The sequence below is a fragment of the Anser anser genome (genome assembly GCF_964211835.1).
Source record: "Anser anser genome assembly, chromosome: 2".
NCBI classification, from domain to species: domain Eukaryota; kingdom Metazoa; phylum Chordata; class Aves; order Anseriformes; family Anatidae; genus Anser; species Anser anser.
This window is the reverse complement of record NC_139721.1, coordinates 136762803-136789294: the sequence shown is the minus strand read 5'-3', so window position 1 is coordinate 136789294 and position 26492 is coordinate 136762803. Positions and strand designations below refer to the sequence as shown.

The 26492-nt window shown below is 48.2% G+C and overlaps 2 protein-coding genes across 14 annotated transcripts in view; one reads left to right on the top strand and one right to left on the bottom strand.

The window, feature by feature from the left end:
- The window catches only part of PPP1R9A (protein phosphatase 1 regulatory subunit 9A), a 160891-nt gene extending 151667 nt beyond the window's left edge, over nucleotides 1-9224 (top strand). For 7 of the 11 annotated variants that reach the window (XM_083822456.1, XM_083822451.1, XM_083822458.1 and 4 more), the window contains 3 exons: nucleotides 1014-1037; nucleotides 2195-2377; nucleotides 3370-9224. In XM_083822456.1, the coding sequence (XP_083678582.1) occupies nucleotides 1014-1037; nucleotides 2195-2377; nucleotides 3370-3582 (420 nt within the window). In that variant the 3' untranslated portion in view covers nucleotides 3583-9224. Of the gene's footprint in view, nucleotides 1-1013; nucleotides 1038-2194; nucleotides 2378-3369 lie in introns of those variants that run through there. The other 4 variants (XM_083822457.1, XM_083822460.1, XR_014578993.1 and 1 more) reach the window with 3 other exon arrangements.
- Nucleotides 9015-25864, bottom strand: LOC310893454 (serum paraoxonase/arylesterase 2). Of its 3 annotated transcripts, none has more exons than XM_083822481.1 (11): nucleotides 25448-25864; nucleotides 24105-24196; nucleotides 22688-22758; nucleotides 18110-18165; nucleotides 16762-16927; nucleotides 15583-15709; nucleotides 14587-14787; nucleotides 13845-13926; nucleotides 13186-13314; nucleotides 12215-12383; nucleotides 9015-9457 (listed from the first exon to the last, which is right to left on the bottom strand). In XM_083822481.1, exons 1-10 carry the CDS (start codon nucleotides 25823-25825, stop codon nucleotides 12225-12227), a joined length of 1461 nt encoding a protein of 486 aa, XP_083678607.1. In that variant the 5' UTR covers nucleotides 25826-25864; the 3' UTR covers nucleotides 9015-9457; nucleotides 12215-12224. The 3 variants fall into 3 exon arrangements, with proteins under 3 accessions (XP_083678607.1, XP_083678609.1, XP_083678608.1); XM_083822482.1 differs by lacking the exon at nucleotides 9015-9457 and adding an exon at nucleotides 11253-11568; XM_083822483.1 differs by lacking the exon at nucleotides 24105-24196 and having other exon boundaries at nucleotides 25448-25621.
- Nucleotides 25865-26492: the final 628 nt, after the last annotated feature.

The window sequence follows — 26492 nt, the reverse complement described above, 5'->3', positions numbered from 1 at the left end:
TGTGCTATTACTGCTGGCATGCTTTGCATAGGTTTAAAGAATGAAAGCCATTCCCTGCCAACATCATTTGCCAAAATGGAAGTCTGCAAGACCAACCATTGTTTAGAGGTTACTTACTGCAGATAATAAAGGGCAACAATTTTAAAGAATCATAGGAGAGTGGTAGACAGGAATCTGTATATTCTTTGAATTACTGAAGACAGCAAAAAGATCATTAATGCTTTGTTTAGTGTTGATACTATCTTGATAATACAATTCATTCTTTTATCATTTTTCCTTCGAGTTATATTATGTATTTGATTGTGATAATGCCCTGTTCCCAGTAGCGCTGAATTAAAAATTGGAGAATGCTTTCAGTTGGCTTGTTCGATTTTCTACTTGGACACTTCTAAAATTCCAAGTCCGAACAGGTCTATAAAAACAAATGTGTTTTCTCCATCCTCTGCAGCGTCCCAAGCTGCAGCCTGTGAATAAGGCAGCAAGGTCAGCGAGAGCTGCAGGGGAAACCTGTGCAGCCGCCCTGGCAGGGATTAGGCTGCCGTTGCTCTTGAACCCGCTGTAGGGCATTGCTGAGAGCACTCCTTCGCTCAGGCTTCTGGGGCAGATCTGACATAATTATCTGAAGGAGACAAAACAACTAAAGGAGAGGGTAGGGAGGGAACCCTGGGCCTGTGGTTTGTTGTCCTCTCACTAAGGAGTTTTTGCTCTTGCAATCGGAGCCATCAGGCAAGGTCCCATTGATTCCAGTGTGTCAAGACCAGGAGCGCAAGGGGTTTCACGGGCACAATCTCAGGCTTAGCTGCCAAACCATGTGTGTGCTGAGCTTTCAACATAATCTCTCTGCTTCTGGAAATAATTTTGTTTTAAAGAAATCTCTTTGTTTTTTTGACTAGCCATATCTGTTTGCAAATCTTGGTGCTGCCCTTGCCCAAACTTTTACATGCTGTTACATGTTCTGTATTTTGTTTCTATAATGCTTTTCTTTCCCATTTCTTTGTTGCTCCCTCACTCAGAGCCTGGATATGATTGATGATGAGGTGAGATACCAGTGTGCTGTTGTGGTGAACTGTGTGACCATCGCGTGGCAATGTGTCGTCTCATTTACGGATTTGCATTTCTTGTTTTACCGTGTCGTGTGGCAAAGCCCCTCATTCGAGCACAACACGCAGTTGTCACTGCCTCTTCTCGCGTCGTCTTCAGTTCCTCTCTCCTCTCAAGGCCATGGCAAAGTGCAGTTTTTGTGTGTGTTGGAAGGGGGAGGAGGGTCTGTGTCAGAGCACATCCACCAGGCCAAGCAGCAGCAGCACCACTGAGCTTCTGCTGGCTACACGAGAAGGAAAAGATAGAGCTTAAACGCTCATTTTCCTGTCCCTGTGAAATGAGTGGCCAGAAGCTGAAAGAGCTCCAGCATCGTCTAACCCGGTGGAAAAGCTGTAGGAGCAGGAGGCAGCTGCTGCAGCCCGGAGCAGCTGCTTTGCTGACCGGAGCTTGAACAGAGCAGCTTTTGTCTCAGGCCCCACCATCATACCCTGGGGGGAAGAAAGTGGCGGAGGGGGGACATGGGGGGGCTAAAGCAGCTGAAGCCCCACCTGCCCCTCCTGGTGCCGTGTCCGTGCTCTCCTCTGCAGCACAGACAGGGCTGTGGGATTGCTGTGTGTTCCTTACCGCTCCTCTGTGTCATCCCATAGTCCTCCACGGGTAGCATCGGTCTCGCTGGCTGTTCGGTGTCACCGCTTTGAACTTTAGACTGGTTTTCTGAGTTTTTTTTTTTTTTTCCCCTGAATTTCCTGTTTCATAGCTTAAACACAACGTAAAGATCGGTGAATGTGCCCAGGAAGTGGAATGCAGAATTCACTGCATCTGGTAGAAAGATCGTAATTTGGGGAATAAAAGTCTTGAGATGGCGTAGGAGCGTACCTGTTTTAAATTGTGCCACCTGGCCATTTCAGTCCCTGCTTGTGTTAAAGGGAATGCCAGTTCCTTTTTCTTGTTCTATTTATAAATAAAAAACTTTTTAGGTACCACGCATCAATTCTGGTGTCTGGCTAGATACAGATGTAACACAGTGGCGTGAAATTGTTATTATAGCAGTATAAAGATAGCACAGGCACCTCTGCCGGCGGCTTGTACAGAAGAATGCTGTCTCTGGTCGGCGTTTCCCTCTTAATAATAACGCAGCATGTTTTTGTCACAGATCCTGGATGACGGACAGTCTCCAAAACACAGTCAGTGCCAGAACCGGGCTGTTCAGGAGTGGAGCGTGCAGCAGGTTTCCCACTGGTTAATGAGCCTCAACCTTGAACAGTACGTGTCTGAATTCAGTGCCCAAAACATTAACGGGGAGCATCTTCTTCAGCTGGATGGGAGTAAGCTCAAGGTAACTGCCTGACTGGACTTAAGAAGTAACTGTATTATTTATTGTCACTGGAGATCATCTTAAAGGAAGCAAGAATTCAGAGAAAAGGAAGAATCCAGAAAGCAGAGGACCCTTGTCCGTGGAGTGGTGATAGACTAGAATAATAAACAGGGAGTAGAAAGCCGCAGCAGCACTTGGAGAAATTCTCATGTGCACGTAGGTTCGGAAGCTCCAGAAACAGGGGGCATTTGCTGTGTGAAAACTCTGGGTGCACGCGATGTACCCATATTTGCATGCACAACTCATATAGTAGCACGTGTAAGTGGTATTTGCATGCATGTATTTCTCATCCAGCTCTCTTCTACAAAAAGGTGATTCAGAGAAGATTGTGAATAGAAATGCATCAGGAGTAGCAACTGTGACGTGGATTACTGTGATACTGGAGGCTGGGTACCAATCGTACTGTCTTAGAACTAAATACAGTTTTGATGTATAAAGTATGCATTGGGTCTTGTAGTGAAAATACGAGCTTGGTGTTGTCAAAAATGACTATGGGAAGGAGTTGTGGGAGGCTTAGCATATCTGAAAGTCAAAGTTTGGTGTTTCTGAAATTTCACTAACTCTAGGGTTTTTAAAAGACAGCAAGTGAGCTTCTGACTAAGACACAGCTGTGGGAATTGGGAAGTCTTGTTCTGTGTAGATTTCGATGACTTCAGGCAACCACTTTAATGTTTCTTTGTCTTGTTTGATCAAAGAAATGAGTATAACAGAATTTTGGTTACAATGAGACCTAATTCTTTAATATTGTAGAAGTGGAAAGCGTGGAAAGTAGTACAGGTGTAAAATGTTATTACTTTCACTTCAGTAATGTATCTGACTATACCTCAAGTTTGCTTAATTGTGATATTCTTCTACCTGAGAAGAGTTGTTATTGTTAGAATATGATAAATTTAATGAGAGATTAAACAGTATGAAAATCTCTTTCTTTTTTAATTTTGTTTTCCCCATCTCAGGCTCTTGGTATGACATCTTCCCAGGACAGAGCAATCATTAAAAAAAAGCTAAAGGAAATGAAAGCATCCCTGGAGAAGGCTCGCAAAGCTCAAGAGAAAATGGAAAAGCAAAGGGAAAAGCTTCGGAAGAAGGAGCAAGAGCAACTGCAGAGGAAATCGAAGAAAACAGACAAGTGTTCATCAGATGCAACAGAGGGCACTAATGAGCAGTGATGAGCAGAAGTGCTGCTGAGTTAGTGATGTGGAGGCACTTCGGGGGAAGAGAAACTCATATCCACTCTGTTGCCCCTTCAGCTTTCTTGCATTCATGACATGAGTGTGTACAGAGAAATGGGGCTATAAATAGGACGACTAGGGAACTTTATATCGTGTAGTTTTATTTTCCCGCATATCCAGCTCACGCTCGTTGTTGTTGCCATGTTAAACAGTCCCAGCCCCTCGGTTCGTTTTGTTGTTGTTGACAACTAACAGATTTCATATTTGTGTGGCGGTGTTTCCTTCCAAGCTACTCTTTTCTATCGAGCTCTGTGTGTTTGGTCACTTCAATAACCAGCATGATGCTGAGGAGCATGGTCCACTGCTTCCCCTCTTCTGAACAGGATGGCCAGTCAAAGCAACCAGTGAACGCTTATTCAGCTGGGTAAAAGGAGTCGTTCTCTGCCTGATAGGAGCTGACCTAACTTTCTAACTGGAACTTCAGCTTCTCTGCCGGGTTTTGATACTCAGTTCCGTCTACTGGAGTAAGTTTCATCTTGCATCAGTACCTTGAAGCGACACTGCTCCGGATACACAACTGTTCAGTGACTTCTTAATATACACTGGAGATAAAGACAGAAGAGTTGACATCCCCCCTGGGTAAAAGACGGGAGGTGAAACTCTTTCTGTTAACTGTACAATAGTTAATCCAGGAAGGAGGCAAAGCCTTAAATGATTATGTGGGTTTACACAGAAATCTGAGGATAACATTTATCCTTTAGGTATCTGAGCAAGGATGAATTTCTAACTAGAGCACAGCATATAGATCTGTATAAATTTCTTTGTGCTCCCAGTGTGTAGGCAACTTTCTTATAGCACACTCCGCTTTCTTTTTCATGTATTTTGAACAGGAAACTGGGCTTATTTTGTTTTGTTTTGTATTTTTTTCCAAGAAAAACACCACATCTTCAGATGCATTCTCCAATAAGTATTGGAAGTGTAAGTTTTGTGCTGTGCTGTTATGAAGCTGTCATTGGAAACATTATCAGAGTCTGCTAAAGACTTTCAGTTTTTACAGAAGTGCACTTTAAGAAGAGGAAGAAGAGGGATTCTGGCTAAAATTAAATTCTGTACATTGCTGTTAAGATCAATGCTGCCCTGGAGGTGAAGGTTACTAAATCCAAAGCTGCCATGTATTAACTATTTTGATTGATGTGTTTAAAGAATATCCCTAACAAAACAAGAATTTTGAAGCGTAGGCTGTAGAATATTTGGATGGTTTAACAGTGGTCTTGTTGCATATGTCAGAGGTTTCTATTATCCCTGTCTGTGAGTCCATTGGCGAAGCCTGCTGAGTAGTTTTGGCTATGACAGAAGCAGTGGATAATGTTACTGCCTCTTAAGAGCAGTATTAAAATATTCAGTATTTCTTGAAAGGAATGGAAAGACAACCAGCAAATATCTACAACAAGAAGCTGAAGGTGTTACATTACTGCTTTTAGTCAAAGCTAACTATGCAGCAGCGTCTGTATTTGAAAAACATCACTTTCCTTTTGTGCATCCTGCGAGTTGCAGTCTCCATCTAGTTAGTCATGTTAACATGTGAATTGTTTAAGACGTTGATGCACAGTTACAAATTTGAACGTAACAATTGCCAGCCTAAAAAATGCCAACATTGAACTCTTTGGAAGAAAATGTTTGTTTAGTTTGGCTTGGCTTCTCTTCTGCTCTGTACTTTATGGCATTCAGATCTGTGTCTGTCGAGTTCTGTGAAGCTCAGATTTGAAACAGTTGGGGTGCAATGTTTAGAGTTAAATGTCTTTGATCGTAACAATTTCTTTGATGTGTAAAATGCTCTGTCAGCTGACAGAGCCTAGTTCATTCAAAACTAATGCACAACAGATCTATTTAGTCTTAGCTTTATTTTTCCTTCCAAATCCAATTTCTACAACTTTCTGATGTATGCTCTATTCAAATACAAAAATGAAATTACCTTAAGAAATACTTCATAATATTTCTAAAGGCTTGTGATATTTTTCTTGAGATAGACCACTGGCAAAAAAAATACACCTGCTAACAAGAATTCCGCATTGAAATGAATCTTTCTGCACTCTTCGTTGGAGAAAAAATATACAGATGTTTAATAGCCTCATAAAACTCACATTCTGTTATTTTAGGAGGTTTTGAATTTACATTCAAGAGAAGTTATCTGGAAGAAACTGGAAATTTAATATTTTAAATACAATGTTGATAAAATGCATTCGATGATTTTAAATTATGTTTACATTATAATGTTTAAGTGGTTGTATGCAGTACTCTATGGTGGTGTTCCTGTTCTGTGTTCTCTGTTTTCCTAGGAACCTGAGCAGACTGCTCGGCATATACATGGAGTTTTCCTTCTTGCTGCTTAGAACAATTTCTCATTAATTTCTTTGTAAATCAAGCTCTTATTCTGCAGAATAACTAATTCGACTTAAGTCCTTTAAGTATCCGGTGGGTTTTATTGCTATGTGTAATTTTACTTTGTTAGTCTCTGATTAAAAAAAAAAAAATCTAACTTAAAAAGCAGTAGCTTTAATTTAAAATAAAACCATAAAATGCATATTGATCAACACATAAAAACCAAAAGAAACCAAGCAATGTCAAGAGTTTGTTCCTCTTTCTGTGATAACAGAGATTTATGTGGTTCCTTTTACTAAGTATGTTAACATTTTGGGGACATACAGAAATGTCACCAGATTACAGACATAAAGACCGGTGCAGCAGTTTGAAACTTTTATTCCTGTTCTCTAGGATCTTTAAAGTTGCGTTGCATTTCCTCCCCTTGTGTTGTGTAATGACATACACGAAGCAGAAGATGAGGATGTCTCATCATTGTCAGCTTAATTTCCTGTAAACCAGTGCTAAGTCAGCCTAATGGTTTGTGTGTGTGGGTATTAAGAAGAGACAAATGCCCCACGCTAAATGACTGGAAAGAGTTTTTCTTTGGGTTCACCTGCAGATGTAACTGTAGCCTACTTTTGCCCGTTTATTTCTGGAGTTAAAGCTGTTCTGGATGGGCTGGCTACAGAGTGCTGTGCAGGCGGCTCGCGTTAGCCGTGTCCCTGTGTCAGCTGCCCAGCGGGGCGACGCAGCTGCCTGGAGAAGTCGGCTTCTGCACGGTGGGGCCACCTCCGTGAGCGCTGGCTGTGCTTACCCTGCTGCACCCTGCCAGTCCGTGGACATGCAGGTACCGAGCCTGGCAGGGAGCAGGCACAGCCCGCAGTGCAGAAGGGAGTTAGCTGGACGTGGAGCTTTGGAAAGGAGAAATAGGAGATGCAACAAGGCAGGGCGCCTTATTCCTGAAGTCCTGCGCTGAGGCTCAGGAGAGCACGGTGGCTCTTTGCTGTATCCAGATCTCCCGGACATACTGGTGTCACTTGCTGCCAGCTAGTTTTTCCTACGTGGGGTGCCTGCAGCCATCTGCTGTGAGTTAAAACTCCCAATTAGGTGTCCGTTTGCCTGGGCAGATCAGGACCAGGAGGTGAGGAAGGAGCCCAGGCTGTTCCATTTGCATTTCCCCCGTCTGAGCAGGACCGGTGGTGCTTGCTGTGAGCAGAGCCTGTTCTAGGTCACAGGCTAAAATCTCATAGTGGAACAAAACCAGCACTAAAAAGCTGGGTTTTAGAAGAATTACTGAGCAGCTTGCCTCTGAGGCTTGCCAGTCCTCCATTCTCATTGACGTTCAGAGGTGCTTGACACCCAGTACCAGGATACTTCATCTGCATCACTTCCATCAGCGCCTCCTGGCCTCCTGAGCTGCTCCCCCTTCACCTTCTGGCTCACATGCCAGCAAGCAAGAAGTGGGCGATGTTGCACAGCAATTTTGGAGAGTTAATTCTGTTCTATGCAAAGCCAGGGAAAGAAATGCCACTTCTTACTAGTGCAGAAGCCAGTTGTACAGTAGGAAGGCGAAGGATCCTTACTTAGTTGTGCATGGCCAAGAAGTGCCGTGTATAGCCAAGAAGCGCCACTGTAGGCACCATCTCAACATGGAAAACCAAAAGGGTTTGCGCATAGATGTAGCTCCTTAAAGACCCTGCAGTGCTGCCCGTACTGTTTATCAGTGCTGAAATTTAAGGGAAGCTTGCAGGAATGAAGTCATGTGTTAATTGTTTAGCCGTGTGTTTACAAAGGAAAAGCAAAACCCGATCTGGCTCTTTTTAGGTGTGGCCACTTCCCCTGCGGTATCATCAAACCCAGTGGCGGAGGGGCTGGACCCTTTCAGTTGTATTTCCCTCATCCCACGCTCTCCCTCACTTCAAAACCTCAGGAAACCTGTGCCGTGGGCCAAAACACTGAAAATAAATAAATAAATAAACGTTTGAAAGAAGCAGGCACATGCTTAATTAACTTGTAAGTCCTTAGCAGTTGAGTTGGGCAAAGTGCACAGAGGAGTTGAACGGTTCAGGTTCAGTCTCGTTTTGGTAGTGGCTGAAAATAAGGAAATGAATTGGTCTTTCTGGAAATGAAACATTCGGGTTGTTTGTGGCTTGATTTCTCCTGAAATAGGTGCACGTGGGTTTGTGTGTGTAGGCGCACAGGTCTGGCCATCGCTACCCATGCAGCCCCTTCACCAACAGCTGGGAGCTGTGGGGCTGGGGGGGATGCGGAGGAGTGAAGCCCTCGCCCTGATCTTCCCTTGTGTTTTTCGTAGGGTCTCCAGTAGTTAGCAGATGGCGAGATTTTGGAGTTCTGTTAAAACCATCCCCATGGCGCTCCTCTGGAGGTCTTCCTGTTTGTTGGCCTTGGGGTGGTTTTGTGGTGAGGGGGAGCTTGGCAGGACTGATGTGTCCGCATTACTATTCTGGGAACAAAAACCCATCTTCATATTTTCTACACCTGACTTTGGTTTCTGTTGGCGCGCTTTCAGCAGCTCGTTTCTGAGCAGGGCAGTGCGTGACACCCAACGTGACGTACCCAGGCATCGCAGTTGACGGCGGGATTGCAGAGTCCCTTTCGTTAACCTCCTCTGCCTGTCTTACTGTAGCTTCTCCACCTGTAGGACTGTGATTTTTTTGAAGCTGTGACGCCATCACCGTGACACCGAGCCCTCCAATCCCTCATTACAAAGCGCGCTTCCTGTTGCAAGGGGCGGTGGGACCGGTGCTTCTGCCGCAGGCGTTAAGCAATGGTTTGACAGAGGTGGGTCTAAAATGCACTGTGCTCACTGTAAAAATTGGCTTCTTACGTTGTTTCTTTTTCTACAGTCGAAGAGGTGGTTGCGCTTCAGATTTTTTCCTTTTTCTGTTGTTTTTTAAAGAGGTTAAATGTATATGAAGTGCATGTTGATCCTGAACTTTTTGTTTGTACATCTTGGTGTCTAATCATCTGCATGAAAGACGCAGTAGTGCCATGTCTGAGCTTGTTCCCTTGTGCTTGGTTAATAAGAACTTCTATAGATTGTTGAGTTTTCCCCGAAACGATTTTCTTTAATATTTAGTTATTTGGAGACATCAAAACAAAACATCATGGTGGCCCTTTGTTTTCTTACAGTTTAAATACAAACAACAAAGCCTTGTGGTTTGAAGTTAATTTGTTAGTGTAAATAAATTTCTTGCCAATGAGTATTATTGTTGTTAGACAACGAATGCAATAAAATGAGAAATCCTGAATCTTTATTAGAATTTGTTCCGAGTCCTCACTTTCCTGCCCAGTTGTTGGTTGTTTCGGAAGACACAATAAGTGGTAAGCACGGGAGGGCAGCTGCTGCTGCACGCGCCGGGTTCGCAGCAGGGGGAGCCTTGCCCCACTTGCTCCTTCCTCCCTTCTGGTCGCTGCCGAAGATTGCTTTAATCCCAGCTCCTGGCCAGAGGGCCGTGATTCCCAGGCATCAGGTTGGATCATGTACAGTCTGTAATTATGTTAAAGGAGGGTAAAAAAATAGGGTAAGGAAAGATAATGGCGTTTTTATCTGAATATGCAGATGAAATGTACAGCCAGTCTTGCCGCAGGTTGGTGTACAAATCGGCTGCCTTCACACTGATGCTGGCCGATGTTTGTCTTTAAAACTGCGTTAGTTTTGGTTTATTGAACATGTTACTCTCAAGTGTAGCTTAGCGGTAATGGATGTTCTGCATAGTCAAAGTACAGTTCACCTGCTGGACATGGTAACAAGCCTGTATTTTTATTTATTCTGTTTTAGTAAAGCATTAAATTAGGAGGGCACTGACTGTCCGATTTGTCTGGTGACTACAGCCCCTAGGATTTACATCTGGCCGAATCTAGGCCAAGTACTCGGCCCTTAATCTGGATGGGAAGCCTCCTAACCCAGCCTGGGTTTCCCCGTGGCTGAATCACAAACGTTTCCTTCTGCCGATACGGCCACCACCTGCAGGAAGATAAAAGCATCCCCAACCCATAAACCAGATGAACTTAGTTAAAATAGGTACATTACAGCATTGAGGCTCTAAGTCCAAAACTTGCGTGTAAAATGTGTCTGCCCAGCAGCATCCCGAGCCTGCAGCCATCACGCCTGTGTCCTGGTAGTTGGTACAGGTTGTCACTGATACCTGCAGGCTGGCTTCTGAAATGCCTGGGTTAGGGTTAGGGGTAGGGTTGTTGGTTTTAGGCTTAGGCTTAGGGTTACGGTTAGGGTTAGCATAAATGTAGTCCCAAAACAGTGCCTAGTCGGTGTTTCGGCTCTGTTACCACCGCTTTGAACTTGAGAACAAATAGTGACACAAACAAAGCAATCATTTCACAGAGCTAGCTCAAGATGTTGATGGCTAATCACTAGAGAGTCAATAGCCCAGCCCCTCTTTATTGTGAGCCCTTCCTTCAGATCAGTCCCGCTGCTTTGCTCCGGGAACACCGTGTGTTCCTCAGCCGCAGGTCCCTGCAGGAAAGCACGCCGCTTCCCAGGGAAATTGAAAATATCCTGCGGGGAGAGAAATGGCTAAGGAAGGAGCAGCAAAGGCAGAGCTGCGGTAAATGACATCGCTGAGCACGTGGTGCTGTTGGCTGGTGCTAAAGCCGAGTCCTGCAAAGAATGAGACAAAAGTCGTCCTCATCTGGGGCCAGTTCTGTGCAGTGGAGGGGCACTTGATCAGCCTTCTGCACGCTGTGGCGAGCAAACAACTTGAAACCCTGCTGCAGCTGGACCAGCCCCCAGTTACCGAAGCCTCCCAGGCAGACGGCAGCCCCTGGGCAGCGCTCAGCTCCCCGGGTTAGGGCTGGACCTTGCTGGAGAGGAGCTGCGGGCACAGTCTGTGCGCCGAGCGACTCACGCAGCGCTGTGCCCAAGAGGGGAGGGCGTCCTGCTGCGTCCTGACAGCCCGAAGCGCCCGTCACCACCTCTAGCCACCACCAGGCCCCTGCAGCACCCGCTGGGCAGGGCTGCTGCGGGTGGGACCCTGCGTGTGGGACGCAGAGCGCCTCGTAGGCACAGCTCCCTGCGCCGGCAGTGCCGGGCAGCACAGGGGCAAGCCCAGCAGCTGCAAACAGGTGTCCTTCACAAGGCAGCAGCAGCGATCAGAGGTGGGACAAGGAGCTGCAGGAGCTGCTCGGTGTGCGAGGCCAGCCGCGCTAAGGCAAGCAGAGCTCGCTCAGGGGCAGGCAGGCAAGCGGTGGTTCAGATGGCGGCTTCGCCAGGACCGGCGTCCCGCAGTGCGCGCTGCAAAGCACGGGACTGATTGCCAGCTGCAGAGGACGCTTAACTCTGTTTATTGAAAACGACGACCAACCACCACCACCCTCAAAACATCAGCGGATGGAAACCCAGCTAGGTCCTTTAGCAGGGCAGAGTACAGTGCTGTTGGTAAGTGCCGACGGGTGACTGTGGAGTGGGTGCCCAGCCGTGCTGAACTCCGCTCCGCACCGCCTGCAGCTCGGCACAGGACAGGCACAAACCAAGCCTGGTGGCAGTCACTGTGGCAAAGCGCCCGCGAAGGCTCCCTGTGCTGTGACAGACAATGACAGCTAATGTGCTTTTCACTGGAGGTCTTTGGGACTTGTTTCCTGCTCCTTAAGAAAAAAACAGTCTTCTTTAAGCTCCCTCTGGAAGGCTCAGTAAGAAACCACTCCAGAGCGATGCCCCCTCTTTTCTCAACAGGATTAAGACTCATGAAAGTGAAGTAATGTTAGGAAATGGTTTAAAAGGGGAAGAGGGAAGAAGTGAGCCTAAAATATCATTTATTCTCCTTCCACTGATTTCTGAAGTGTTAGGGAAAGCCCGGATCAGGAAGGCTTAGAGAAAGAACCCCTAGCACAGTCCCTAGGAAAGGCCAGGGTCAGTGACAAGAAAGCACACCAGACTGGTCGTTAGTAATTCTCATTAACAAAACCAATTTTCTCAGACAAAGCCCAGAAATCCAGTCGCAACAGACAACTCGAAGTCTGACGGTTTCAGTCATTTGTCATCTGAATTTGAACTTCTGCTTTACCCTTTGTTACTGTCGTGAGGTACTCCACTCTAAAGAGAAGCTGGTTTCTCACCTTCAGTTCCATTTCCTTTACCGCTACGTAAAACTCTCCTTCTGGAGAGGAAGGCTACAATGCATTTCCATGGCTCTGGTTAACGTTTATTGGCACAGTCTCATCCTTAGGAAATCTAGCACAAACTAGGTGAGTTCACAAGGAATTAAATCCTTCCCCCTGTGACAGCTCTTACCCGGGACCAGCTATAGCTCACAGTACAGGGCTCTGTGGAAGACGGTGCCGATGAGCAGCTTCCCATCGTGGATGGATGCCACCGAGCTGCCCTGCAGCACGGAGCCATCGTCGGCGTACACGCGCGTCACCGCCGGCTCCTCCGAGAGGATGTTCTGGATGCGCAGGACCTGCCGGAGGAGGGGGACACGTCTACTGAGAGTGCTGCGGGTAGAAATCCCCCCCGAGGGCAGAGGGAACATCCGGACGTTAACTTAAATAAATCAGCTGGATCAGCTGCTGCGTACGGCAGCAGTTTCACCCTGTGACAGGGCCACGGGTTCTTTTTCCAGACAGAGTAAACAACTGCCCTCTACCCTAAATCTACTGCTACCGAACGGGGTAATTTTGACAAGTGTCTTACAGGGAGCATCAGACAGCTCTAAAACCGAACGTCCGGCCAGCAGCACCTGCAAGCCCTGCCGCTAGCGCTCCGCTGGCAGGGCCTCGCTGGTTGCAGAGGGGAGAAGGACTGCAGTGGGAAGAAGGACTGCAGTGTCACCTGCTGATGAGCAGCACTTGCACAGACAAATCATTCCAGAGAGAACGCTTCTGGCCCTGCTTTGCGCTCAGTCAGTGCTTTCCTTTGGCAAAGAGGTGCTGGCTCAGTAATTAACACAGTTCATCAAAACCCGATTGCGCCACCACAGCTGCACAGAAAGCAGCCTAAGGAGTCCGGACTGACTGAACTGCTAAGTGGAAATTATTCTGTTGTCCCAAAAGGGTCTGAATCGATGTTTGTAAACTGAGGGAGTGCTGCTCAGGTTTCCCTTGTGAGAGCAGAAGCTCTCAGCTGGGAGCCAGCGTCATCTTTGCCTTCACAGAGGCCGGCCAGGCACTGTTTCTATGTTAAGTTAAACCAGGATGATATGGACATTGCCACTTTCTGGCACAGACATAGCCCAGAGACCAGTGACATCTCCCAAAAGGCACCTCAGAGGCAGGAAGATTTTCTGGGTCGTTGTAGAAGAGCTTCATCCCATTGGGATGACATCCTGTCCAGATGTCCCCAGTGTCAGGGTCGACAGACAAGTTATCGACGAGCGTGTCCAGCTGCAGGGTCTATCCGACACAGAGAGAAAACAAGAGAGACACTAAATCTATCAGAAGTTCTGGATGCAAAGTATAAGCCTGTCTTATTTTCAGTCATTATCAATAGGCTTATCCACGACTCTCACTGCACACAACCTAGGTTGATTTCTTTTCATTCTCTCCTCCCCTTGGGCCGTCTCCCCCCACCCAGTGTGCTTTATCCCCTCCTCCGAGCTGGGAGCCTGCTTGCTGCTCTGAGCTTTCCCCTTCAGCTGCCTTCAAGCCATTCTGATGTTGGTTTTATTTGTGCTTGGTGGATTCACCCACGCTGCCCAAGGCAGCCTTTCGCCATGGCTCTAGCAGCACTCCAGGATCCCTCCCTGCTGCTGGTGGGACCTGCTGGTGAAGACCTGCAGCTCTGCAGCGGGGCACCAGCCCGCGGCAGGAGCTGTTCCAGCTCAGAACTTCACACGTGAGCAGGTTGAGAGGTGAAGCCTCACGGGGACTAATCTGTCTGAAACCTGCACGTAGCTCTTTTTTTGGGAACAGCCGCACCTTACCTTCACATGGGTTAAATTCCAATTAGCATGCTTTTCCATAACATGGACTTTATGATCTAATATATCTGCAACATAGATGTACCTTCAAAAGAAAGCACCTCTTAGCAATGTGCACGAGTAAGCAGACCCCCAAAAACAGTCACTTCCTCACGTGTAAACCCAGCTCCTCCTGCAGGGAATGCCAGCTCACAGTCCTCGCATAGTAACAGAAATTTCAAGCAGGCCAGAGTGCACTGAACCAAAGCCAGCCTGCTGAGACACTAATGTAGCTTCACACTGTGCCAATTCTTCCATCATGACACTGAAGCAGGCCTGGGTTTGTCATATCCCCAGATCTATTTTTTTCTTACATTTTTTAAATTTAAGGCCACCTGTCTGAGCCACACGACTGGCTAACACAGGGTACAAACTTCAGGACTGTAGAGCATTCCTCGCTTTCAGAAATTCCGCCCCATTGATCCTTGCAAGCAATATGCACAAACTTCTGTATCAGCTGGTTAAAATGGAACAGCTTTTGCTCCAATTGTACACAAACCACCACGCACAGCAGGAAACACTGCGTGCAGTTAAAGACATTTGACTTCTGTTCTACAAACCCTTTGCATCGCTTATCTTTTACAGGTAGCACCTTGCCTTGTATGAGCCAGCTTAGCCACTGACCGCAGAGGTCCTGTGTGCCCAGAGTAGGATTTCAGGATTCTTGTGTCTGATTGAACAAAATCTGAGGCAAGGAGAAACTTACTTTTTATCAGGAGAAATGTTAATTCCGTTGGCTGAATAAAACCCAGCTGCTACTTCTTTAACTTCTTTTGGACTGTAGTAAACAACATTCGACCAGGTTAAACCCAAGTACATCTCCAAGAACATCAAGATGAAGTCGGAGAAGTAGTGATCGTTGGTAGCATAGAAGCTGTCTGGCCCCACAGCCACTATATCATTCACACTGAAAAAAAGAGAGAGAGAAAATGAGAAAATGAAAGGGAAAAGGGAAAAGGGAAAAGGGAAAAGGGAAAAGGGAAAAGGGAAAAGGGAAAAGGGAAAAGGGAAAAGGGAAAAGGGAAAGGGGAAAAGGAAAGGGAAAGGGAAAGGGAAAGGGAAAGGGAAAGGGAAAGGGAAAGGGAAAGGGAAAACGTCCAAAACTATGCAGTGCTGAAACCTGACCAGGATGGTAGGACATAAACTGGAGATCTGGCTACCTGTCTACAAGCCCACAGAATTTTTTCTCTCTCTTGATTACATTCAGCTGGAAACCAGAAAAAAACAGTAGGAATTGTGACAACTTTATCTTTCAGGCTACCTTTATCTTACAGTCATTTTGCATTAGTGCAGAGCAAGAAAATTCTGTACGCAAAAAGAAATGAAAAAAGAAATAGCTAAAAGTATGCTTATTTTTACAACACCGCAAATTCAGAATAATAGAGTATCTGAAGATTCATATCTGCAATCAGCTGAGACCGGGTTACATGAGAGATGAAGTGAGTGCCAAACCAAGCTAATTCACTGGCATCAGTCGCAGTGGAGCTTACGAGTGATTTAGTGGTACAACTATTAAAAATCTCATTATAGAAGAGACTGGCGGAACACAGTTTTTAATGGTAGGGATAACAAGTAATCAATAAGAGAAAGCAGAAAGCTGATTAAAGAGAAAATGTTTCGTATTAATAATACTCTAAAACCAAAATCATCCTACATCGGATTTTACTGTTCTTCTGGGGGAAGACTGTATTTGGCTCCATACCTTGTCAGAAGGTCATGTCGAATGGTTTTCAGATGTACAAGAGAATTGTCATCTTCTACAAATTTAAACACTTCTACTGTGCTCTTCTGGTGTGGGTGATTCACAACAAAGAGGTACACGGTGTCGTCTTAAAAGAAGGAAATGGAAAAAGGATGAATTTCACTAGATCTCTGCAACACTAGTATGGAACACTTTGGGTTTGGTTTTGGTGCACTTCCCCCCAGCTCTTCAGAAGCAGAATGACGAGTAACAAAGCAATACAGGATGCCACAGCAACCGGATCCAGATCTCCAGCTACCCTTTGACTGGGCTCACCCTACGGAGCACTGCCATATAAAGTAGATTTTTACTATTTTTACCAAGGGAGAAATTAAGTAAGGGCACCATCTCCGTGCCCAGGCCACTGGGTTTTGCAATCTGATGCCCTACAGCGACTGCTTATATGAAATAGCCACAGCTTGCTGGGAAGGAGGGCTGGAACCCTAGCAAATTTGGGCGCTTTGGTTTATCCACCTCACCTGAGAAAGCTGCCCTCAAGCCTTGTCTTGTACTCCCTGTAAAGCTGCAGTCCCTCTGCAGGTGAGACCCTAAATTATCTGCCAACCAATTTCTCCAGTAGCGCTTCTTGTAAAGGGTACCTGCCTTTGTATGCAGGTGAAGCTGCAGGAATGAGTCTCTTTCTCTTAGCATTTGCAGGACTTCTAATTGTCTTGCTCAAAGCCTCAGTGAAAGGACAGGGGAGAAAGAGAGGACGGAGAGCATAAGGGATCTTCTAGTGGTGGCCATGGCCTGTCACTGCAGAGCACTCGCTGCCTCTTGTCTGCTCACTGCTAGTCAGTGAAGCATGTGTCTCCTGAAAGCCCTTGAACCCGAGGGTGAGACAGATGTAAACTGGCAAAGTAAATCTCGTGTGGCTTACAACTCTTGAAACATCTCTCGTGTTTTCTTCCCTTTCAATATACAGGGCAGCTTTCTGTCTCAGACAGGCTGAGACTGCATGCAAAGGCAGTTTGCAGCCGACCTCTAGAAAAGAACCCCAAGAGACCAAATGCCTGAAAACCTTTTTCTCCCCCACCAAGTGCACGCAGGCTATTGGGACTACAATGCAAGACCCCAAAGGGATTCCCGTTGCTCTTTAGGCTGAGATTTAATACCACCTCAGGTCAGAGCTCTCTTTACCTTTGTCTATGTAAGTACTGATCCCATGAGGGTTAAAGGATGCCAGGTCAAACCCACGGCTGATTCTCAGTTCAACTGCTCTGGGCTTCTCTTCATTCAAATCCATCAAAAATATTTCACCTGGTCTGTCTGGTGCGAAGCTCTTTAATCCTGGGTATTTCAAACCCTGTAAAATCAAAATATAAGAAATCATTTTTGGATGACAAGTACGAGGAGCACCGCAAGGCTGAAAACACTGGAGGCTTGCTTGGGCTTGCAAGCGTGCATCAGCCTTGCCTTCTGCTCTACCCCACCGTGCCGCAATGCAGGGAGAGGGGCAGGCTCTGCTCCCCCCGTGCACCCTGAAGTCACAGGGCCAAGGGAGCCACGCTGCTGGGGACAGGGCACCAGCTTCTACCCTGTGGTGGCACCCATCCCAGGCGGGACAGCCTTCCCCCCGCCACTCCTCCCAGCTCCCTGCATCCTCCTGCCACCACCGAGGTGCCACCAGCCCCACCACGGTGCCCACAGGCTGCACAGAGCATCCCTGCCAGACCCCGAGCGTCCCCGTCAGCCAGCACCGAGCACAGCACCGGGGTCAGGGACAGGAATGGGACTGCCGCACCCAGGAGACACCAAGACATCCCCCGGGCCGTCATCCGACCTCAAACCCACTCTGGGGCAGCACGCTTCCTCCAGGCTCTCCCTGTGTTTCAGACCACTTCCAGAACTGACACACCGGGGGACAAACTGGAAGTCCAGCGCAGCCAAACGCATCCAGCAGAAACAAACGAAAGCCACGGTGAGCGGCAGTTCTGTGGCAGCTCACAATTTCTGCCATGAATTTTGCAACGATACTGTTCTCTGTGTGTCCCCAGAGCACATAAATCCAAAAAATAAAAACAAAAACAGCTTTTGTTTTAGAAAATAATCCCTGGGCCTCCTGATTCTGAAGAAAAGCTTGAGAAACTATAGCCTAGAGGCTAAAAGAAACAATCAGGAACAACAAAATCAGCACACAAAATCTGTGTTTCGTGTGGGTTTTTTTAAGATGATAGGGAGCCGACACACCTTTTCAACAAGGGAGAGGTTGACGTTTCAACATTTCAAGCAAGCAGCATGAAAGAAATTCAGGGTTACACAAGTGCAGTGGGATACCCGCTTGAGAGCCGCCACCAGCACTTCTGTGTTGAGAAATGCACTTGCTCAAGCAGAAGGAAACGCTGGGGAAGCCGACTCAGGACCGGGCTGTTCCCAAGGAGCCAGCCAGGGGGGCAGAAAAGGAGCCCGTGCTGCGGGTTTCACCTCTGCCCTCTGCAGACAGCGATGCAGGCCAGCCCCTGCGCAGAGAGGGAGCGCGGGCACTTACGGAGCTGATGAAAGCCAGTCCGTTAGGAAGGATGTCGATGTCTTCCGAGCCCCTTTCTGCAAGAAAGAGATAAAACAGCTTAACAATTCTCCGCTGGAAAAAAAAAATACAACTCCCATTTAGCGCAATCCCAGCTCACACGAATGCCGCTTTCTGGTACGGCTGCACAACAGATAAAGCTCAGCGGAAAAATTCAGCAGGGTGTTGAAAGCAAGAGCAGCGCTCCTGGTCAGGCGACAGCCCCGGGGTCACCACCTCTCCCCAGAGGCTTTGGGGTGCCCCCAGCGCCGCAGCCCCCGGGCAATGTGGGACGTTCAGCCCTGCAGCGAGCGCTTGGTGCAGGTTTCAGACGGAGGGGCTGTCGGGCAGGGCTGCGGGAATCCCTCGGCCCCCGTGCTCACACCAGGCAACCCAGGGAATTCTGCACGCCGATTCTTGCGGCTGGGCTGGGACACTTCGTTAAGACGAACAGCCAAATATTTAGTTAAAGCTCTCGACTGGCAGAGAACCCGCTCTATCTTTAACAGCTAAGGACTTGAATAGGCAGACCGCATTTTTAACTGTGGGTAATCACTTCCAATATCGCCAGTTCCTGCAGCCCCTGCAATATTTATCCCTGCTATAAAAAAAACATAAAATAAAAGCCCTTCAGTAAGAGCACTAAAGCAATTTCAGGCTTTGATCAAGTGCTCTCCACAGAGCTTTCGTCTGACTCAGGAGTACGTTTACCATCCCATCCTTTCAGCGCTCCCCAGCAAATCAGCAGCACAAGCAGAGCTCCCGACGAGCTGTGCTCCAGGGGCCAGCTGCACCCCGTGGGTCACACCATCACATCACGCCCTCCCCTGCCTCACGTTATCACGACACACCGGGGCCATCCCAGCCTGGGGACTTCCCAAGCCACGTCCTGCAGTCCTGCAGGGGCTGCCTGCAGCGGAGCCACGGAGGGCTGCTGACACGGACTTTGGAGCTCTGTTGCTCCAGGGAGCGAAGAGCTTGGTTGTATGCAAGTCCTAATTGTCCCAGCAGTAATCCGGCCAGGCTGCAATTTACCCAGGGAGGAACCGGATCCCCGAACTCACCCGTCCAGGCAAGTGCCAGAAGCACCCTCCTCCCTGGGGAGACGGTGTCACGACTTCCCCTGGAGGGACAAGGGATGGGGACAGCCTCATGACCCCCCCCGCGCCACCCACTGCACTGACAAGCTGAACATCGCTGCCTTCTTAAGAGCAAAAGGTCCCGAGCCACGCTGTGCGGGGAGCCAGCCCATCTCCCCACCTCCCGGCTGTTCCTGAATTTCGACTGGGCTGGGAGGCAGCGGGCACAGAGATGTTCAGAGCCTGCATTTCCCAACCAAAATCTGAATGTTCAGCTCTACTGACGTGCTGGTTTAAGCAACAAGCTCCTTTTCTTTGCCCCAGCTCTTGGGCTCCACAAGCCTGGACCCGTTTATAAAACGGGGCTGGTGGCAATTCCCCACTTGCTGGGATTGCTGCAAGGATAACGTGGATAAACGTCAAGAGGCTCGTGGTGACAGGAGCTAGACAGACAGCGTTTGCTGGCAGACCACGCTGGTGAGCGGGCAAATAGCGTGAGGTGTAATTTATTTCCTCTGAACGAGATGCAGCCAAGCACGGAGACAAGAGAGCTCACTGGCAGCGGGTGGTTAAAAAGCACAAATTTGGGACGGGAGAGGAGCGAAGCGAGAGCACTGCCCCGCTGCTTAGGAATTGCAGAAGCACTCACTGCCGCCTAGAAACTGCAGAGCAAAGCAAATTCGGGGCACTCCTGGGCTCCTGGCGCCTGTGGCAGAGGCGAGCAGGGTTGGAAAAGCAGGAAAAAGCTCACTCAGCAGCATCCTGCAGGAGCTGGAGAGGGAGACAGAGCTGCGGGGACCCTGGGGGGACGTGATGGGAGGGTCTGCCCTCACTGGCACCTGTGGAAGAAGGGAGAGGAACTGACCTGTTAGGTGTCCAAAACAGCTGAAGTTTGGGCAACGCAGTGCCCAGCTGTGCCACGCCGAGGGCTTGTCCACCAGAATATCAGAAGAGGCAGGGTTGTGTTTTTTTTTTAAATCAAGATACCAAGAAAAGTTGCTGTCTATCCTAGAAGCATGATTTAGTCTGTTCTTTATTTTATCGTAGTACGCGGTGTTCTGCTGATGCATCTAACAAAAAAAATGAGTTTTGTGTCCCAAAGGAAGCAGACAGCATGCCTGTATCCCAGGCATCTTTCCAAAATGCAAGTTTCTCCAGCAGTTTATGCAGTCACTTCTTGAACTTCAGGAATTACTTCAGGGCATATGGTTAGCTTATTATAAACCAGCAACATGATTAGACACCCATAAAATTCAGAAGACAGTGTTTATTCAACAAATCTATCCCTTTCTGCCTATTTGTGAATGAGATTAAGGATAAGCTACATTTTTTTTTGTTTCTTTGCTCAATGTTTGCATCTTTGCTTATATTGCACAATATTTGAAAAGCAGAACAGATTGAAGTCTTTAAAAAGAGAGAGAGAGCAGGATGAAGTTGTGCAGAAATAAAAGGGTCCACTAGCGAATTTTTCCATTTACTCCAGGTTTGCTTCCTTTACTACTGACACATCGCTTTCCAAGCCATTGCAACAGACTGCACCAGATGCCTGTGCTTCCATGTACACGGTGGATAGCCGAAGATTGTTTTGCTCAGAGCTGACCCAGCCCATTACCTATGTCCCACTTAAGAGGCTACGAGGACTATTTTAAAGATTAAAATAAAGACAGACTGTTTGGTCAAGAGTATCTTAGAATTTTAAAGGACAAAGGCCCAGGAGGACCAAGATGCACAGGTACAAAGACATCTCAAACAAAGCCACCCACGTGAGCAAACGTACAGATCTGGGGAAAAGCCCTGGCTTGAACAGCGCTACCTGTGCAGCACCTTGACGCTAGGGCTCCTCGGTCTCCCCGAGAAGTTTAGCCCTCCCAGTCACATGAAACGAATCTCAGAAGACATTTGCATGGACATGCAAACTTTTAAATCTGCAGCAACCCTTTGTTGTTTCCGTTTCCGCCACACTGGACCTGCCGAGCGAGCTTCGCTGTTTGATTTTTCTGAAGAGCAGCAAATGACAGAGCGGAGCCGAGGCGAGGCGCACGGCTCCGTGTGAAGGGCCGGTGTTTTAGGAGCCCGTGGAGAAGCAGAAATGAAGCCCTGTAAATTGATCTGCTGCAGCCTCCAAGGAGAGCTGGGTTCTCAGAACTCACCTAATCCCCATGTAAATGTCAGGCACCAAAAATGAGATATTGTTTGGAAATTAAACAAAACTACGGCTGCGATTTCCAGCTCTCTCTCCTTCCTCAAGCGAGCAAGCATTTTGCAAAGGTCTTGTAAAACAGAGATAGTGATGTGCTTAAAATAATTACTCAGAAGTGATGTACACACAAATCATCATCAAACAAGCACTATCCCGAGTCTTGTTTGAGTAAGTTACAGCTCAGTCTTGAAGACTTGGAAAGTTTTTTTCAATTGCAATTTCTAATGACTTCTTCTGCACATAACCCCAGGCGAAGGAACTCTGTAGACACTCATTCATTGCAGTAATGTGACTTTACAAAGATGTTCCTGACGTGAGGAAGAAGCAAGATTGACGAAATCACCACAGTGACTCAGCAAGCTGAAAGGTGAGGCTCTTAAGTCTCGTCCAAAGACTTTATTACCCATGCAAAATCCATGCAAATTTCAACAGAACATAAGACATCTCTGAAAATACCACGGAAGGGGGAAAAAGAAGCCATTAAGGCTCTATTACGTTTAAAAAGTAGAATCTGGGGGAAAGGGAGATGGATGACATGTTTAAAGCTATCAGTTTTATACTCGGGTTATACGAACGGAAGAAGGAAAAAAAAGTTAGAAACATTCCCATGTGTTAAGCACGTGACCTAAAGTACAAAGTCAACATTTCAGCTGCTCTGTTGAACCTCTTCGCAAACCAGACTAAGACGACAAATATGACCCCTTGGTCTCTGAAACCACACAGCTACTTCGTGCGACTGCGCTGAACTCCGTCTGCCGTTTGCACTGTCCTATCCTAAACGTCCCCAAAATGAGGAGCTGAGCCAGAGGCCCCTGGCTGGCATGGAGCAGGCGGGCAGCTCCTTCACCACATGCCTGGGGAGTTGTCTGAAGGCTTCCACCCTCGCAGCATGGCCTGCCTTAGAGCTGTCACCAGCTGACAGCCACCTGAAGGCACCTGCCCCACCAGCCAGCACACCCTCATCCGAATGCCAAATAAACTCAGTGACTTAGCAAAGGAGCCACGTGTGCAAGGTACTTGTTATCTAAAAAATAAAATTAAAAAAAAAAAAAAAAGGAACAGAAGCTTTAAATACCGATGACAAAAAGCAGGATGCCAAACAAACTAGTTTTTCAGTATAATTTTCTCCCTGTGTCTTCTCCCTACCCTGAAAGCCCAAGCAGCAAAGTATGTCTGAAAGTCAAATGCGCTTTCAGGATCAGGCTGAGAAGCTGGCTCTAACAACCTGTTTCAGAATAAGACCAGACAAAAGCAGTGGACTCGGTGGTTTTGAATACATACCAATCCCTTTTATGAGCTGGCAATTCGGGAGGGTTACAGGGTCGATTTCCCGTGCAGCATTGAGTCTGTTCCTGCAAGAGAAAAGAGCAGGTTGACAGCACACAGCCACTTCTAAAAAAAGTAACACTCCTTGTGTGTCTTTAGTTTATTGCCTGCCATATCTCAGCGATGAATCAGATGTAAATTACTGAATAAGCAAAACCCAGACCTGACAACAACAATTGCTCCAAACCACCACAGTGGTTACAGACTTCCAGAGATTAAATGATTCTCCTAAACTGAGTATCTCCAGGAGCTTGACCCACTTCAGGAGTTTCACAAGCTTTCATGAGCTTGTGCCACCCACCACAGCTAAAATGACAAAATAATTCGAGGGTCTGCCACGCTTTCTTCAGGTTTCAGCCACCTAAGCCTAGCAGCAGCCTGCAGTCAGGCCCAGCGTTTCCGATGGGGAGAGGGCAACCTTCTACCCCAACCTCCAGCTACATCTGGTGGCCAGGCCACCAGCAGCTACTCGCTCCATTTCTTATTCTACATCCAAAAGCAGCAACAGTGTTGTTACAAGGCAGGACTGCTCATGTCCTAACAAGTGGGACTTGGGAGTAGGCCTTTTAGGATTTATTTCCCTGTCCCTTCATCTTAAAAAGCTTTTAGACTAACATCTAATAATGCATCCTTCTTTGCACGCGCACTGTGCGGTCCTGTTGAGGACGTACTTGCTCCAAGCACAGGACACTCTGAATGCAAAGATCCCACAGCAAAATCTAGCCACGCTTGCCCCCGGTGTCCCCTGCAGAGCCGTGCCCTGGCTTGGGCCGATCACGCCCAGCGTCTGCACTGCTGCTTGCCTGGGACTTCTCCCTTTCCCATTTGCAGGAGTTTTCCCCAAGCGGTCTGCGAGCCCCGCAGCGCCAAAAGCACAGCAGGAACCCAGCCAGCAGCCCGGCAGAGATGATGATATCCCGACGGCATTCCCAGGGAAACACTTTGTGAACTGGAATGAGAGTAATTCAAAAGGACACTGGTCACAAGCCTACAGCACATACAGAGGCTTTTTCAAACTGCGTCAGTTTATCTAGCTCCGGCAGCCTTGGCTACTGAGCCAGATGGCCTAGATAGCTAGCTGGCCTTCCAAAAACACATCGGACGTGCAGACTGGGGGGGGATGCAGCTTCAAGAAAAGCAGGAGCTCTGCCAGCTGGTGCCACCCCAGTGCTTGGCACCTCTCCCCACCCGCTTCATTGTTCCAGCTTCAGTCCTCCGCCTCCTGTCCCGCTTTGTGAGACGCACACAGCAGGCATTCCCCCTCCTTGAGCAGCGCCCTCTTACATATTCAAAGACCTCTCTCTCTTTCACTTCTCTTCTCTAGACTCAGCAGTCCCAGAACTTTCCTTTTCCTGACAGGACTGAAAATCACCTCCAACTGTTGGTTTTGCTCCCAGTCCTCTTCGAACCACCAGCACCTTTCTGGAAGCACGCTGCTGTTTCGAGCAGTACGCAAGCTGAGGGCTGTATCAGTACAGAGCGTTATGAAATGATAACGTTGTGTACATATATGAACAACAGATACTGGTCATATAGATATCGTTCATATATAAACAATCCATATATGCCTGTATATACATACACATAGGAACACTGTGTTCATGTATATATGAACAATGTCATACATGTATATTCTTCTGAGGAAACCAGTAATACAGTATAATTCACACTCGGATTTCATAGATTTGATAAGGGCTTTCTTCAGGGAAGAATTAGCAACTCCAAATTGTCAATAGGAGAATCTGTGTCACTTCAGTCAGTAACACACAAGAATTTCTTTTCCACTGAGCAAGTCTTACTCAAGACCATTTCGCAGCTATCAGCAACATAACAGATGCATAAACAACCCCGATTTAAGAAGAATTAGGTCTGTAGGACTTGTAACAGTTCTTCAAGCCTTATCTTTTGAGCATTTCAGGGATTTTTGTGTCCTACTATGCAGACACAATATACCCACCTCTCACGAAGAGCAAAAGGGCTTTGCTGGATTCCTGCCTTCTGGGTGGGGGTGGGTAGCAGGGAGGCCAGGAGAATTTGGGACTAACAGCTCTCCTCTTGAGGCTGTGTCTCCACGATTGCAGGGCACGCCGCTATCAGAAGCCGCACGCTGCCCAGCTCCCTGCCCGCCCGACGGCTGCTGCTCTGCCGCAGCCTGCTGAAAACACCACTTGCAGGAAAACCCACAGAGCGCCACAGACGCTGGGGGACCCTGCTTTTAACAGGATACCTGGCTTTACCAGATTCCCGATACGGCATTTGTTCTTGGGACTGGGAGAGGGGCATCCCCACGGTCACTGCATGTCGCCAGCAGTCGTGGACTCAGCGCAAGGTGCACACACACCTGTGCCTGGGGGGGGGGTCCTGTGTTTTGGGGGTCTGGCTGCAGGCAGTGCACACCTCCTTCTGCAATTAGCTGCAATTACCGCAGGCGTATGGCTCAGAGAGCCGGAGGGCATAGCAGCATAGATACAATGGGTTGGAAGGGACCTCCAAGATCATCCAACTCCAACCTGAGGACCACAGAGGTCCGCAGAGGTCAGAGGAGACCTCACCCACACAGGGGCTGTGTCAACCAGAGGAAAATAACCCAAGAGCTCCCCTCAGCCCCGCTCCCGGTGCCACCGGCGGCCGCGGCAGCCGTGCCCCCGCTGAGGGGCCGTGCCCGGCGGCCCGCAGCTCCCCGGGCCGCCCCCCGCCCCCCCGCCGGGCCCTCACCGAAAGGCCAGCAGCCGCTCCGCCGCCAGGGCTGCCGCCATCCCGACGAGAGCCACCGCCAGCAGCTTCCCCATGGCCGCTCCCCGAGCCGCGAGCCCCGAGCCCCGAGCCCCGGCCGGCTCCCGCCCCGCTCCGCTCCGCTCCGCCCCGGGCCGGGCCGGGCCGGGCCTGGCCGCCCCGCTCCGCCCCGGGCCGCCCCTCGGAGCACGGCGCTGCCCCGGGCGCCGGGGTGGTGCTGGTGGCGTGCCTCTGCCCTCGGGCCTCACGGGGGTCCGTGAGCACCCACGTCCCGTCTTCCCCCCTAAAGTGACCCCACGTCCCAGTTTCCCCCAAAGGGTGACCCCACGTCCCAGTTTCCCCCAAAAAGGGTGATCCCATGTCACAGTTTCCCCCCAAAAGCGACCCCACGTCCCAGTTTCCCCCAAAGGGTGATGCTCGCCCCACTCCCACCAGCAGCTTTCTCCCCTTGCTCTCCTCTGGGATCCCCACGCAGCAGGCTGCTCTTGCAGCGTTTTGGGGGTGCGCACCTTGCAGGGCCGCTGCCCTCCCTCAGCAGCTCTTTCCCTTTTCCTTTACCCTTTGCCTTCTCCATGGTCACGTGTAACTTTTGGAAATATAAACATATATGTTCAAAAATATAAAAATGTAAGATCACAAAACATATTGTGACTAATTTGGAACATATTGTTCAATAGAGCAAAAAGGCTTACAGAAGAATGCTTCTGTATTTCAGCCTGCTGCAGCACCACTTTGTTGGCATCTTATTTTTCATTTATTTATTTACACCACAGCTAAATTTGAAAGAGCACATATTACTTACTGCCTGTGTCCCACTTTTGGCCCCAAGTGGGTGCCATTCATCTGAAAAAATGTGGATATCAACAGCGGAGATGAAGAGTAGACATCAGAGTTGGTCATAAGGTGCCAAGTGTAGCCCTACTGTGTCAGACCAAGGGTTTGTCTGGCTTGACAGCCAGCAGCAGCTGTAGCCAGGGGCTTATGGAAACATAAATTGGCAAGTTGGATTAATCCCCCAAGTCTCTTT

Bases quoted from the DNA above. Each gene is read 5' to 3' on its own strand.
- LOC310893454 (XM_083822481.1), bottom strand. From the start codon at position 25,825: ATGGGATCACCCTTTTTGGGGGAAACTGGGACGTGGGGTCACCCTTTG. The intron at 18,166-22,687 runs GTATGTATTCAA...TCTTTCTTGCAG, and splicing joins CCAGCTCATAAAAGGGATTG to AAAGGGGCTCGGAAGACATC. The intron at 13,927-14,586 runs GTAAGTTTCTCC...TTTCTTTTGAAG, and splicing joins AACATTTCTCCTGATAAAAA to GTACATCTATGTTGCAGATA.